The sequence below is a fragment of the Primulina huaijiensis genome, chromosome 10, assembly GCF_012295235.1.
Source record: "Primulina huaijiensis isolate GDHJ02 chromosome 10, ASM1229523v2, whole genome shotgun sequence".
Classification (NCBI taxonomy): domain Eukaryota; kingdom Viridiplantae; phylum Streptophyta; class Magnoliopsida; order Lamiales; family Gesneriaceae; genus Primulina; species Primulina huaijiensis.
The window spans coordinates 20424249-20438990 of NC_133315.1; the positions used below are offsets into that span (position 1 = coordinate 20424249).

Genomic DNA, 14742 nt, shown 5'->3' on the forward strand with positions numbered 1-14742 from the left:
TATATATTCGTGCAGCGTTTCTTTCCTTTTCTGACCTGTGTTTTTAAGAGAAACCCCTAGAAAGAACTAGACAAAACAATTACTGGCTTCGGCGGTGTATGGTTGAGATTTGTGAGTAGGGATTTAGATCTGGTTTTCTGTTTTGAAATTCGAGGAGGAAATGTAGTCGCTGAGCAGGGAATTGGTTTTTCTCATACTTCAATTCCTCGAGGCAGTGGTCTTCTTATGACTAATGACATATCAGGCGTCAAACTTGCGCTACTGGTGGAAAAGTTTCATTGTTCAACATCATGGCATTTAAGGTAAATCTTCTGATTTTGTTTGTTCACTCTTTAACTTTAAGACGGATATGTGAATGTGTGTTGTGGAAAAATTTTATACTATGACAGGTGATGACGACATTTATGTCACCACCACGAGCATCTACTTTCTTGGCATGTCATCCACAAGATAACAACATCATAGCAATTGGAATGGAAGATTCAACAATCCACATATATAATGTTAGGATAGAAGAGGTAGATTTTAATTTGTCATCCTTCTTGAAGTCACATTAAAGGTTTTGTATATTTTGCTTGTAAAACGGGCCTTACATATATATATAGAAACTAAGTTTATTATGCGGTGGACTCAATAGGTGAAATCAAAACTAAAAGGCCACCAGAAGCACATCACTGGGTTGGCATTTTCTTCCAACCTCAGCATATTGGTGTCATATATCTGGTGCTGATGCTCAAGCAAGTTTTCACCTTGTCAACGTAAAATTTGTGGTAAAGGGCTGAAAATTGCGTTTATATTTGCTGTCTTAGCAGTTTGTTGTAATATATAAAATTTCTTTTCTAGCATACTTCATATGAGTGAAAATCTAGTTTCCCACTCGACCATTGGCCTTATATGTAGCTTTGCATTTGGAGCATTAACACATGGGAGGAGAAAATCGGTTCCAGTACAACTTCCTGCTGGCAAAGCACCTAATGGTGAGTGGTGACACTAGAGTTCAGTTCCGTTCAGACCAATTAAGTTCTCTTGCTTGTATCTCATGAGACCAAAATAGCAATATATGACGCCTCCAAGATTGAACGTACACGCCAGGTTAATCACACATCCGGGTTATTTGTCTGTCAACTATTTTCTTCTGACAGCTAAATAAAATATAGTGGTGGTGAAGAGGATGATCATATAAACTACAATATGAATGAACCTGTCTCTCTCTAACATGAATGTCAGATTGTACGTGACCACATTACATAAAAAGAATATAATTATTTCATCTTTGAGCATGATCAGTTGCATGGTTGCTAGCAGTAGATGACAAACCAACCCTGCCATTTATGACTCCGTACGTTGTCAGCCGGAGGTGAAGCTCCCCCACTTGCTTTCGGATTCCGAGGGTTCAATCACTTTGACAGACCCGTCATTGAAACCAATGGCGATTTGAGTCGGATCCTGTGGATGTGCTGCGATAACATTAAGGCTTGCACAGCGCTTTCTAATATTATTTTTCTTAAGTGAATTAACTTTAATAATTACTGACTTTAATAATATGCCAGCAAGTTGAATTTAATTAATTAAAATTTAAAATCCAATTCGATTTTTTTTTAAAAAAACTCATCTGTGTTTAGTGCAGTTTTTAATAAGTATTAATTATTTAAAAGGACATGCAGCACTTGAACAAATCAAAGCAATTGTTCAACATATAGCTAGAATGGTCGTATAGAGGACCGGAGCCTTTGAACCCACACAGCGAGCTGTCAAGGCATCATTAATGGGCATCGATAAATAACCTTCCGAACCCACGATCAGAGATTCGATATCACTCAAAAGCGAAAATGGATTTATTCTAGCTGTGTTGTACCGTTTACAAGTTTCACTTTCAAATTCTAGTGTTTTTTGGCAAGTTGTAGCCATTTCCGAATTGGGTCATACGAGTTGAGAAAATTTAGAAACCGAGCGTCGAATCCCAAACGGCTTTCGACGGATGAAATGTATGATCCGACGACAGTCTTATTTAATTTAATTAGAGGATATGATTTAAGTTATAAAGCAGGAATATATAAAAACAGCAGTATGTTGGCTATAATGTCTAAGTTTTTGAGCGTAGACATTCCAGACTATATATAATTAATTTGGTTTAAGTATTATTATTATTATTACATGCACAAAATATGCTAATTAATTATTTTATTTATATTTATATTGGTGTAGCGGATATTTAATTCTATGATTTTCGTTATTTTTATGAGTTTTTATACTCTAATTAATTTGATTCAAGGAGTAAAAACGCTACATGAATCGTTTCAGATTAATAAAATTGAATATTTTAAATACTTAAAAAATTTCTTCATTTATTTATATTTAATAAAATTTCAAGTATAAAAATAAAAACTAAAAAAAGTATAGTCTAGGAGGCTTTATTTCTGACTCTTGTTGAACCCCTCTAGCTTCTTTTGCGTTGGCACTCGCTCACAGAATGAGTTCGTTCCTCAAACTCCTCAAAATTCCTCGCAACACCGCACCCTCCTCTTCCACAGGTAACCTGTTTAATTCATTTTTTTCTTCATATTACTGAACCATTTCTACATTTGGTTGCTCTGGAATTTTAGCGAGCACTTGGCGAGCAGTTCTAAAACATTCTACTTTATGTGATTTTTCATTATTTTTAATGATTCTTGAAATGGGTTTTACGATTCTTTAAATGAAATTTCTGTAGCAGTTGGTTTGAAAGAAAGCTTAAAGCTGTTTTCCACTGGGGGATTTGGCGACACTGATGCAAATGAAAGTGGGAAAGGTGGTTTTGAAATTGATGATGATTTTCTTGCGGATAAGCCGGATTTAAAACTGCAGACTGTTGATCCCAAAAAAGGATGGAATTTTCGTGGTGTCCACAAGGTATATCAGTAAAAACATATGGACACATTCCAGATCTTTTAGAGTTTAATGTCCTTTTTGGTGATGACTTTAATTTTTAAATATTCTGGTTTACCTCGCCAAGGCTTAGTTGTTATTTTTTTCACCCATTTCATTGTAGTTATTGAATTAGTAAGAAGTGGTGAAACTTATGAGAATCCTGGTTTTAATTTGATAATTTTCCCAAAAACAAGCTCTATTACATTGTTGCTGAATTATTTTGGGAAAATCATCAAGTTTTACAGATGAAAATTAAGTTTTCCCATCTTATTCCAAAATGAATGGCAATCTAGTACTGTATATAATTGTCATTTGAGTTGCTCTTTTTTCTAAACATAGATATCACGTCCTGAATTTGGTCGTCGATGACTGCATTGTTGATTGTTGTTTATCAATGATCCTTAATTAAATATGGGCAGGCCATTATTTGTGGGAAAGTTGGGCAAGCCCCTATCCAAAAAATTCTTAGAAATGGCCGGACTGTTACTGTTTTTACCGTGGGAACTGGCGGCATGTATGACCAAAGACAAGTTGGTGCTACTGACTTGCCAAAACCAGCTCAGTGGCATCGCATTGCAGTGCATAACCCTATGCTTGGGGCTTATGCAGTTCAACAACTTGTGAAAAAGTAGGAATGCATTTACTGCAGTTTAACTCAATTTTGGATTTGAGATTTCTGTCTAATGAATGGATGCTCTTCCCAGCTCTTCAGTTTATGTTGAGGGTGAACTTGAAACAAGAGTTTACAACGACAGCATTAATGGTGACATAAAAAGTATACCAGAAATTGTTGTGCGTCGTGATGGTATGTGAAATTGTTATTTAAAGCATGTTCCTGTGTGCCTTTTCCATGTCATCTAAACTATAATCGAATTTATCATGCACCTTCATTGGTATTAATAAACATTGATCTAATTATGTTTGATTTGTTTGTTTTTTGCATGAATCTGCAATTAGCATTCTCTTTTAAAATTTTAGTTATGTTTTTTCCCGTTCTTCTTCATCCATTGATTTATTCAAATAAAGCATTTAAGTCTAAGATAATTTCCCGAGGTTGAGATGACTTTAATAAATCAGAAGTCTTTTGTCTTATTTTACTTTTCCTCCTGTATGGTAGTGCTATTTGTTTATCTTATTCGTCTTCACTAATAATTTAGTGATTTTAGAACATTTTTGAATCCCAAAGCCAGAAAACCATCTAGTTTTCTCCCATACTTCTTTATGCCGACATAGTTCATCTTGATTTGAAGGATTGTATTTGTGGCTGATGCCACAGTGAATAGTCGGAAGCATTGCATTGTATTGCAATTGATTGGAGTTTTATTTATTTGCCCAACTTATTGTTAATCTCTGAACTTTCGAGTGAGATAATTTGATGGTCCATTAATTAAAGTGCGTTTAACTCAGAAGGATTAATATTGAAATACCTTTCACACGTCATTTCTTTTAGACAAACTTTTTCTTTTGTATTGTTTTAAAAGCATTTCTTTGTTGCATTTTCCTGAGAATTTTAATTTGTTATGTTAAACAAATTTTATCATCTAAACTTTGCATCAATTTTTAACGTCAAATTATTCTCACAGAAATGATAATTTCTACAGCTCATCTCTAAGAAGCGAAAGTCCTTCGGTCCAAACAAAAAAATAGTTTCTTGTAATTTAGTCTAATCTTAAGTTGTACTATCTCGTATTGAATTGAAACAACTTGCACGATATCTAAGAGCAAAAACCAGTGGAAAGTTCTATGCTCATTCATTCTATTTGTGATGGCCTCTTTTAAGCCTCACCAATCTACTTCCAGAATTTGAAAATAGTTTTGGTGTGTACCGCATAAAGAAAGGTGGATGAAATATGACAAGATTTATATATGCCGTTTCTGATTAAAATATCACACTTTTAAACTCGGTTTTAACCTAACTACAAACCATAACTACTCAATGTTGTACATCTTTTGTTATCAAGTCTCTCATAGTTTTAATATGATATTGTTGCAGGGCGAATTCGCCTGATAAAGGGAGGGCAAAGCACGAGTAACATCAATATTGATGAGCTGCGTAAGTTATATTCTGATATTATTCGCAAGTGATAGTCTTTCGTCAGGGATGATACTAAATCATGGCTTTCGAAAAACACATTGTTTGATTTCCCATTAAGAAGTTTAGCTAATTCTTTATATATGTATATTCTTTTAACATGCAGGGGAAGGATTACTATGATGACTAAATATACAACTTCGTGTGAAGATGATCGGCATAATGATCTTTACCATCTCGAGGAATTATGTTGATTTTATACTTCTAGCTACTTGTTATCCAGTCAAGAGTCGAGAAAAATGTGTTTTCTTAGAACTAGTATTTAAGGAGAAAACTAGCTACGTTATGAGGGGAAAGTCAGGCCAATACATGTATTCAGAAGAAGACCCGTTGTAGCATTCATACTTTGTTTTATGGACTAATCTAAAACATTCATCTCACTTGATAGTAGATAGATAGATGTATCATTTGATCCAATCCTGATTCCATGGCCAAATTTATATTACATCAACCATCCAATCTTATATGTTTTTATTTTATAAACCAGCAAAATGTTATTTTAGGTATTCGAGTTGTGAAACCAAAAAGAAAAGAAAAAGAACTGAATCGAGAAATCTAAAAAATTATCTCACCGTTACTGTGATCTAGTGTCATTGAATAAGTTTGAAATTCTAGATGTGATTTTATTTTTTTCAATATATTTATTATGTTCATACCAATCAAAGTACATTAATAATTTGCGGAAGATCCAACGATTAATTTGGTTGAAGAGAGTGTGACATGCAGATACTAGCCATTTTCATGGAAACAAAAACAACTTCCTCGAACTATCCCGACAAGTACAACCCAATAATTTCCAAGCACTTGCTATAAAATTTTAAATTTAGCCAAGTATTTTTTAAATTGATTTGTCCAAAACTCTCTTTGACAAACTACCTCAAATGATCGAATTTCATGTATAATTTCTTTAAAAATTGAATTTTTGGTCGATTCAACATGGCCAAACCCAAATTTCCAACCAACCTCCATTTCCAGGAAACATCCAAGCGACATTGAAAGGGAGTGCTGGGAAGCCAGAATCCTGCTTGAAAACAACACCAAACAAGCTGATATATTCGTTTTTGGCTTCGTCACACGCAATAAAATTATAGGTCTCTTGTATATAATTTGAACTAAAGACCAGTCGTTTTTCTGTGTCGGCTATGTGGTAGATGTAATATTTTTTTTAAAAAGAAGAGCTTTTTTCTTTCAGAAGAATATTTGGTATAGGCATACATGCATGCCTTTAGTTGAAAAGGAAGTTTTGAAAGCCCCTCATGTAATGTAATGATGGATGTTATATAAAAGACATGCAGCAGACTAGTCAATCTTTATTTTACTTTAAATATCTCTATTATGAGATAAAATTCTCGTATTTATTATGCTATTGAATACTTTGATGGTGAGTATGACCCATAACTCCAAATATATATATAAATCGGTTTTTAAAATATATAATTTGCAAAACGATGGAGTTAAGTTGTCTAACATGTTTTCCTCAAAGTTGATTTGTCCTTTCTATCCTACACACCCACACAGATGTTGTGGGTTTGTGGGGTTTTACGGTTGACAACTAATTATATGGTCACCCTTTTTTAATAAGGACGAAGCTTCTGTGTTGTTTCTGCCACCAGTTTCTTTATTTAAAAGTTGTCGGTCTGCAAATTCTTTAGCCATTCCAAATAGTTGCCTCCACTTCCGCTCTTTGATGAACGCTAAACGGCTACTCGGGGAGGGGAGTGAGGGAGTTACCGAAGCTGGCGAGGATAAACGCCGGCGCCTAAGTTCCAAGTTGGTGGACTTGTAGTTGTACTTGTTCGTTTTTCTTGTTTACTGATTGGCTGCCTTTGATTTTCTTTTCTTTCTTTTTTTTTTTACGTTTTTCCCTCTATTGGATTTGTGCAGTATTTCCAGGGGGGTGACTGCTGGACGGCTGCTGCAAGAATATGTACCCAGATTGGAACCCCTCCTGCGGACATGGGTATTAATTAATTGTGGTTTTCTTAAGTCATATGAGCGACGCATCTTTGTATTCTTGATTCGTTTGCCCCACCCTTGCGTGCGGGGAGGCTCTGATCAAATGTTAAAAATCGTATCTTTGTTTCCCTGTTGTCTTTCTGCCTGATAGGTGCGTGAGGCGGTGGAAAGTTCGTTTAAAAAACTGAGGTTAGTTAGTATAGTACTAGATTATGCTGTCTCCTTTGGAATCACTTGCGTTTTCATCTCCAAGTGTATTGTTGTTGCTATATATCTGGTTTCATGGGATAACAGAGTCTTACTTGGTCTTTTTGATTGGCCTGCAGTATTGATTCAGATGTAGTTTTGGTTTCTATGTACACTTGTTTTTTTTATGACACTCTAAACATGTATCCTTGAACTTTACTTTCAGTTCCTGTCAAGACCAAATCGAACGATCCTCCGTATCCAAGACTTGGCAGCTGCGGTTTCTGGGTAATATCCCCAGTACCATTTTCACAGGCAGTAGGATTTTATCTGATGATAAAAGCCCTGTTAAAGTGGTCTTGTGTGATCCCACTTCCCAGAGAGTAATAACTTCCGGTTCCATATCTTCAAGCAAAGTGGATCTCGTAGTTCTGGATGGTGGATTTGATCCTGATGATCACGATAATTGGATGGGACAACAGTTTGATCGCAAAACCGTGCAGAACAGAGAAGGGAAAAGGCCGTTGGTAACTGGAGAGTTGATAGTTCAATTGTGTGAGGGTGTAGGACATATCGGTGATGTTAGCTTCACAGACAATTCAAGCTGGGTAAGAAGTGGGAAATTTAGATTGGGTGCAATACTCCATGCCAGGTCTGATCAAATTAGTGTTAGGGAAGGAATTAGCAACGCCTTCAAGGTTAAAGATCATCGTGGAGAGTGTAGGTTTCATTTCTGAACCTCTTTCTCCTTCAATGGTCATATATGGATGTCTTATGGAAGTTCATTCATTTTCTGCTAAGATTAACTTGTAGAAAACTACGTGCTGATTTATCATTTGTTCTGTAGCATATCAGAAACTTTACCCTCCATCCTTGGATGATGACGTGTGGCGATTGGAGAAGATTGCTAAGGATGGTCCATCCCATAAAAAATTGATGGAGTGCGAGATACACTCTGTCAAAGATTTCTTGAGACTGTACTTCAAAGACCAGCTACATTTACGTCATGTAAGATACACTTGCATGAAGTTTACATAATAACTTCTTGTCCTGAAAATATGTTAATTTTGTCAATGCTACTCGCTTGATGTGCAGTTGCTGCATAACATCTCGAATAAGATGTGGAAAACAATCGTTGAACATGCTTTAACCTGTCCAGTCGATAACAAGCTATACTTGTACAGTAATGCGCAAGGGACCAGTCTAGTGTTCAACTCTGTCCACAAGGTTGTAGGAGCAACTTTTGATGGACAGAACTACCATTCTTTGGATAAACTCGACATATATCATGGGGTTGGTTTCTTGCTTTTGGAACTTCTTATTTTAACTTGAGCATAAAACTGGCTAATTTAACTTTGAAATTGTGTCACGTGGAGTAGAAATATGAGACAGATTTAGTTTCCCTTTTATGTTGCCAGGGGGTGGTGGAAAGTCTGAAGCAGCAAGCATATGACAACTTGAAGGACTGGGTTTTGGTAGCTGACCCGTCGATTATTGGCTGCCCTATCCGGATGTTATTGACTAGTGCTAGAGAAAGTTCATTCAACAATCCAAGCTTGGATCACACTAATTTGGAAGATGAACATGGTAATGAACTATGGCCCTTCTCCTACGTGCTAATTTCCATTTACTTTTTGGTCCCAATCATTTTTCAGTTTTATACGTTCGTTTGAAATTTTTTCCATCAGTATATGGTTTAATGGTTAACGAACATGACGATTTACTGCATCTTATTGATGGCAACTGTATAAATTCAAGATCATATAAAAACTCTTGTTCTTTTTGACATTTTGGAAAGCCCCCTTTGTGATTTTTCTAATACTGCCAATCTCTCTCTTGGACTTGGAAGCAACTGAAATAGCATTTTTGTCACAGATTATCTGGAAACGCAGATGAATGTCAATCATCCAACTATTTCATTTTCACATCCTTACAAAGGCGAAGAACAATATAATAGCTCCTTGGAAATGTGCATGGCATCTAGTTCGGATCAAAACCAAGGGACGTTCAATTTAACATTGGGAAACAGTTTCGAGATTGATGATTCCCCTGCTGAATTCTTTGTGGAAAATGATCATATATGGGCTTCTGAAGAGAACTATGCCGGATCACAACTGTTACATCAAGATCTACCGGTGGATGGTAAACCTTCAGCATGGCAAGGGCGTGGACTGTTTCTCGGGTCCAACAATCAAAACATATGCACAATATATTCTAGTTCTGGAATTCATAGCCCCAAGACGAGGTGGTGCAAGGTTCTGGCAGTGATCAAGTGGTGGATACTGGTTAGGCGTAACATAGCTGCTAGAAAACTGGAAAGCTTCTACAACTTGATGTAAACATCAACTCATCTGCAAGAACACGAGGTCGGCTTTTAAAGCCTCATTGTAAATTAGGCAAGATTTTGTAACAAACATATTGTGTATTATAGGCGTCTCAATCTGGTCATGGTCCCTTTTTGTAAAATTCAACAAAGGGTGTCTATTTTCCTTTTTATAGTGTCGTTTTCGAGTACAAAATCGAGCGGTCAGTGAAGAACCACCTGCCTAAGAAAATGGCCCATGGAAATGGCTCTCGTCTTTCCTTGGCTTCCTACTGCTTTGTTTTGTTTCTTCATTTGTTATATTTGGATGTTTTTGAATTTGTATTATATATATTTTTGTCATTTCAAACATTTATAATTTGAATTTGAAGTCATCTAAATTTCAAAATTCGAATAAGCCATAAATATATATATATATATATATATAATTAAACTCTTGTGATAATGTTAACGTTTCTATTCAACAAATAAAACAACAGAGACAGACGGAATCAAACTGAGATCAAATAAATTCGAACACCTTTTAGATGGATTTGATCTTTTGTTTTATCCCAAAGTATCAACAAATTGATTCAATTTGAGTTTCTTTATTTATTGAAATCAATTCTAACACTTTTTTTTTTCATAATAATTTATTTACTCGTACGACTTAAATAGTAACTGAAACAATGATAATGGAGTGAATCGTGGAATCGGTAGGGCTCCTCCTCCCTCCTGTCTTCTTCCCTCGTCAGTCTTCATTAATGTCCGCTGTGCCTTCTGTCGATCCACACGTCCTTCATCTTGGTGACTGCGATCTCACCTCATTTTCGAGGATTTTCATCGCAATTTCTTCATTATTCCCATTATTTTTCAAGGTTGAGCGATGATTCCGAGTTTCCGCTTTTGATTTCTCTATTACGATCGCAATTTACCCAAATTCAGCTCAGATTGGAGTGTTGCGCTGTATCAAATTCAGAAACCCTAATGGCTTCTATTAGATTGGAGGCATCTAAGCAATACTACGCTACCAGCAGTCTTGTGATAGGCTACGCTCTCTGCTCTAGCTTACTTGCTGTGATCAACAAGTTTGCCGTCACCAAGTTTAATTACCCGGGACTGCTCACTGCTTTGCAGTACCTGACATCTGCTCTTGGGGTCTGGATATTGGGGAAATTAGGGTTCTTGGCTCACGATCCATTCGTGCTGGAGACTGCTAAGAAATTCCTTCCTGCGGCATTTGTTTTTTACTTGGCTATATTCACCAACACGAATCTCCTTCGCCACGCCAATGTCGATACTTTCATAGTCTTTAGATCACTCACCCCCCTTTTGGTGGCAATTGCAGATACTGTGTTTAGGAAACAGCTGTGTCCGTCCAAGTTAACGTTTTTATCCTTGGTGGTTATATTGGGCGGTGCGGTCGGGTATGTAGCAACGGATAATGGGTTCACATTGACTGCCTATTCTTGGGCATTAGCATATCTGGTGACTATTACCACCGAGATGGTTTACATCAAGCACATGGTGACGAATCTTGGTTTGAATACGTGGGGATTTGTGTTTTACAATAATTTGTTGTCCTTGATGATGGCACCTGTGTTTTGGATTGTAACCGGAGAGTATGTTGATGTGTTTATGGCTATTGGAAGGTCGAGTGCTGGGGATTTTTTCGAGCCGGTTTCCTTTTTCGCTGTCTCGTTGTCTTGTGTGTTTGGGTTGCTTATTAGTTTCTTTGGCTTTGCAGCTAGAAAGGCTATCTCAGCTACTGCTTTCACAGTTACCGGTGTGGTGAACAAGTTTTTGACTGTTGCGATTAACGTGTTGATTTGGGATAAACACGCTACACCAATTGGTTTGGTGTGTTTGCTCTTGACTCTTGCTGGAGGGGTTCTCTATCAGCAATCAGTCACTGGAGGAGCTGGAAATTCTTCGAACCAGCGAGAGTCTGGACTATCCAAACAAATTGATAAGAGCAGCAGTGCCGATGGTTATTCAGATGAGGATGATGAAAAAGGCATTTCTGATAAAATTTCTGGTGTATGAACTTTAATTGCATAAACTGAGGCTACTTATGTGAGTTTTGAGGCACACGGTTGTGACTTGATAATATAACTCTGTTTTCAGCATATATTTTGTATTTTTTGGTGCTCACGGTTTACTGAGTCCGATATTTTAGAACTATACATCGAGAATTTACGATATAACATGCTTATTGCTTACGTTTGTATGCTTGATGGTTCAAGTTTTGTTTTTTAACTTGAGAAACACAAACTGTAATCACCACACATTTTTCTATTTGCATTTTCAGTTGCCCTTCTTAGTCAGAGATGATATCGTGTTTCTCTATTGCTATAAGTAAGCAGTGTTTTTTATTTTGGTCAACCATTTCTTAGACGTTTATCCTTGTTTCTTGAGATCCTGAGTACAATGTTATTTATGGTTGATTTTGTGCTATCCTAGAATCCTATGTAAGTTACTTGGCAAGCTAATGGTTTGTTCCTCTTATTGGAACATGGTATCATGTAATCAATAAAGTTAGAAAGATTTGACTGCACTATTAACATAAACTATATATTTTGGAATAAAGGGTGTCAAGGTTGCGACTTGCGAGTACGATTTTCTTGAGTTGCAGGTTGATGCAACTGTCGGGAGTTGGATTGTTTAGTGAACAACATTTTGGTGGCACGACAATAAAAACGTGTTGCTTCAAATGTTAAATGATCGAATTGTGGTGGTTGTTTATTAGATAATTTAAAAGATTTAAGGAGTAACTTTTGACTGTGATATCAAGGTTGTGTGAACTTTGGGGATGTTTCTCTCCACAGTACTCGCCTTTCCTAGTAAAGTTCAGGAGAAAAAGAGATGTCCTATCTAAATATTAATGCATCTTACCAGCAATCCTTATTACGGTTTGAAGCAGGTGTCTTTCTTGAAAGAAAAAACTGGATGCTGCTTAATAAAAGACTTCCTCCTGCTTTGGGATTCAACATGCTTTGTCTATCCTATCCTGAAAGTTCAAATGTCGTGAGGAACCGCTAAACTCACGTTTTGGAAGCTTATGTTCCAATCTTTTCCGCCTTCCCGACTCTAGTTGGCAAAATAGGAAAAAATCTCTGATGTGGTAAACTGGTAATCATGCCCCCAGTCAACGAATGTTCTGTGAAAGAATTAAATGTTTCCCGCAGTTACGTAATATATTGGTTTTTTTGTGTGCTCTAATATGTTTTTACGGCTTGATATAATTTGAAGATTCATATGAAACAGATGTTTCTTGAGGGCTAAATGTACAGTTTTACCAGAATTAGTAATATGCTGACTCTTTCCATAGCATCCTTCTTGAATTTGACATCGAACCAGTTTATTGCACTAGGGAGCATTTGGTTTGCCATATCTACTTGGTTTACAATGAAAACCTTGAGGCAGGTATTGTAATTTACAATATTAGCAATCTGCGATGTTAATAAGGTAACTAGTAAACATGTCAGTTTTATGATTTTTATTTTATTTTTTTAAAAAAGCTCTCTTTTTCGTGATCTCTCTATTTTTCTTTTAACTTTGTATCGGAGCAAATTACACACTTAAAAGTAGTAGATGTGGAATAATTTTATGAGTGTGTCATGACCATATTCCTGTATGTCAGACTTGTGGTTTTTAGTCCATATTTGTTTTATGATTGGATACTTTTTAAAGAGCAGAATCCCTACAATGATCAATTTTCTGTCTCAATACAACTAATGATGAACTTGGCCAATATAATATAATTGTGGTCAACTTCCAATTCACCCTCTCCATAAGCTAGGTCTGATATCGATGAGATCATTTGTAATTTATTTTATCTCTTGTGTGTAATCTTTATACATATTCCTAGGGATGCCTAAAGTCCCGGGCTTTCGGTCCAGTTCTATGCCGCGTTCATAAACGGGATGGAATCAGTTATGGTTCCAAATTTTACCTTGGAACCAATTCAAACCGTTTCGGTATTATCGTTATGGTTCCGAGGTGGGTTTAGGGTGTGTTTTTACAGGTCCGGTCCAGAACCGAAACCGAACTGGCTCCAGTTTTTAAAACAAGAAACTGCCCCAAACCAAATTTGTAATGTGTTGGGGCCAGTTTTTAACAAGGCGATTCCTGACCGGTTTGGAATTGATCCGTCCTGTTAAGCATCTTTATGCTGGGAATAATAATAGGTATAAAAACGTGGTTTGAAATTAAAATGAAAACCCGAAAAAGGTTTAGTGCCCAAGAAAATGACGCTCAAAGACATCTGATGTGACCTCAGCCAAAATATTAATTTGCTCCTAAATCAAAGGAATGGCCATCCACATTCATGAAATAGTTGTTTGTGCATTGTTCATCATCAGTTAATACTANAAAAAAAAAAAAAAAAAAAAAAAAAAAAAAAAAAAAAAAAAACTCAGTGTTTTGAGACAAAATTTATTGTAAATGGTATAATTAATTTAATGATATTTATTGACATTAGAAGATGAAAGTGGTGGTGCATGCAAGTTGACACGTGTGTTGTGCCCGCTGTGTTCAAGGCCCCTTTTCGTCATTTCATAAATCGAAAGCTAGGGTTTCATTTTGTGGAAGGAAACGAGTGTTTGCTGTATCTGGTTCGAATATTGATGGAAAAGGTGAGAGCTGGTGCTCTGTGCTTGTAGTGCGGCTGGCTGGTTGGCTGGCTGGTTGGCTGGCTATCTACTGAGGTTTCTTTTTCTTATTTCAGGAAGTGTTGATTAAGGTAGAGATCAAGAAATGTTGCTCCGAGTGCAAGACAACCAAAACTCCCCTTTGGAGAAGTGGCCCCTCCGGCCCCAAGGTATAGAATAGAAACTGGGTTTTGTGTTTGAAATTTCTTGGATTGATCGATTGATCGATCGGTGTGGTTTCAGTCATTATGCAATGCGTGTGGAATCAGACACAGAAAGAAACGGCCCGCGAAGAATGATGCCAACAAGAAGAAAGGGAAGAGGCGAAATGTAATGCAAATGAATCCGAGGGGGCGGTGGGGTGAAGTGGAGAGAGCTGCTTTGCTTTTAATGGCCCTCTCTTGTGGTGCTGTTTTTGCTTAACAGGATGAATGGATGGATGGATGGATGGATGGATACTCCCCTCCTTTTTTCGTTTATTATTATTATTATTATTAGGAACAAGAATATAGAGAGAGGTAAGGTGGTTGGTGTAAATATCAAGTATTATGTGGTTAATGAAACGTTTATTTTGTTATAAAATTAAAATATTGTAAATATCAAGTATTATGTGGTTAATGAAACGTTTATTTTGTTATAAAATATTT

General features: G+C 36.5%; 4 protein-coding genes across 9 annotated transcripts; all 4 read left to right on the plus strand.

The window, feature by feature from the left end:
* The first annotated feature begins 2393 nt into the window (after window positions 1-2393).
* Window positions 2394-5587, plus strand: LOC140985677 (single-stranded DNA-binding protein, mitochondrial). Of its 3 annotated transcripts, XR_012176819.1 has the most exons (7): window positions 2394-2531; window positions 2711-2889; window positions 3327-3535; window positions 3612-3712; window positions 4901-4960; window positions 5106-5241; window positions 5466-5587. XR_012176819.1 is itself a non-coding variant. In XM_073453557.1 (6 exons), exons 1-6 carry the CDS (start codon window positions 2471-2473, stop codon window positions 5120-5122), a joined length of 627 nt encoding a protein of 208 aa, XP_073309658.1. In that variant the 5' UTR covers window positions 2394-2470; the 3' UTR covers window positions 5123-5416. The 3 variants fall into 3 exon arrangements, 2 of the variants coding, with proteins under 2 accessions (XP_073309658.1, XP_073309659.1); XM_073453557.1 differs by lacking the exon at window positions 5466-5587 and having other exon boundaries at window positions 5106-5416; XM_073453558.1 differs by lacking the exon at window positions 5466-5587 and having other exon boundaries at window positions 2714-2889; window positions 5106-5416.
* A 1024-nt stretch (window positions 5588-6611) lies between these two features.
* LOC140986409 (calmodulin-binding protein 60 B-like) lies at window positions 6612-9797 on the plus strand. Of its 4 annotated transcripts, XM_073454640.1 has the most exons (8): window positions 6612-6769; window positions 6884-6959; window positions 7107-7144; window positions 7368-7861; window positions 7989-8149; window positions 8237-8434; window positions 8560-8728; window positions 9017-9797. In XM_073454640.1, the coding sequence occupies exons 1-8, from the start codon at window positions 6687-6689 to the stop codon at window positions 9478-9480; spliced, it is 1683 nt and encodes a 560-aa protein (XP_073310741.1). In that variant the 5' UTR covers window positions 6612-6686; the 3' UTR covers window positions 9481-9797. The 4 variants fall into 4 exon arrangements, with proteins under 4 accessions (XP_073310741.1, XP_073310742.1, XP_073310743.1 ...); XM_073454641.1 differs by lacking the exon at window positions 7107-7144 and having other exon boundaries at window positions 6614-6769; window positions 9017-9796; XM_073454642.1 differs by lacking the exon at window positions 7107-7144 and having other exon boundaries at window positions 6647-6793; window positions 9017-9796.
* Window positions 9798-10105: 308 nt separating this feature from the next.
* On the plus strand, window positions 10106-11629 carry LOC140986767 (GDP-fucose transporter 1). The gene is made up of 2 exons (XM_073455116.1): window positions 10106-10237; window positions 10322-11629. Exon 2 carries the CDS (start codon window positions 10431-10433, stop codon window positions 11487-11489), a length of 1059 nt encoding a protein of 352 aa, XP_073311217.1. The 5' UTR covers window positions 10106-10237; window positions 10322-10430; the 3' UTR covers window positions 11490-11629.
* A 2349-nt stretch (window positions 11630-13978) lies between these two features.
* LOC140987003 (GATA transcription factor 16-like) lies at window positions 13979-14693 on the plus strand. Its single transcript, XM_073455425.1, has 3 exons — window positions 13979-14080; window positions 14173-14265; window positions 14339-14693. Exons 1-3 carry the CDS (start codon window positions 14072-14074, stop codon window positions 14516-14518), a joined length of 282 nt encoding a protein of 93 aa, XP_073311526.1. The 5' UTR covers window positions 13979-14071; the 3' UTR covers window positions 14519-14693.
* The last annotated feature ends 49 nt before the right edge of the window (window positions 14694-14742 follow it).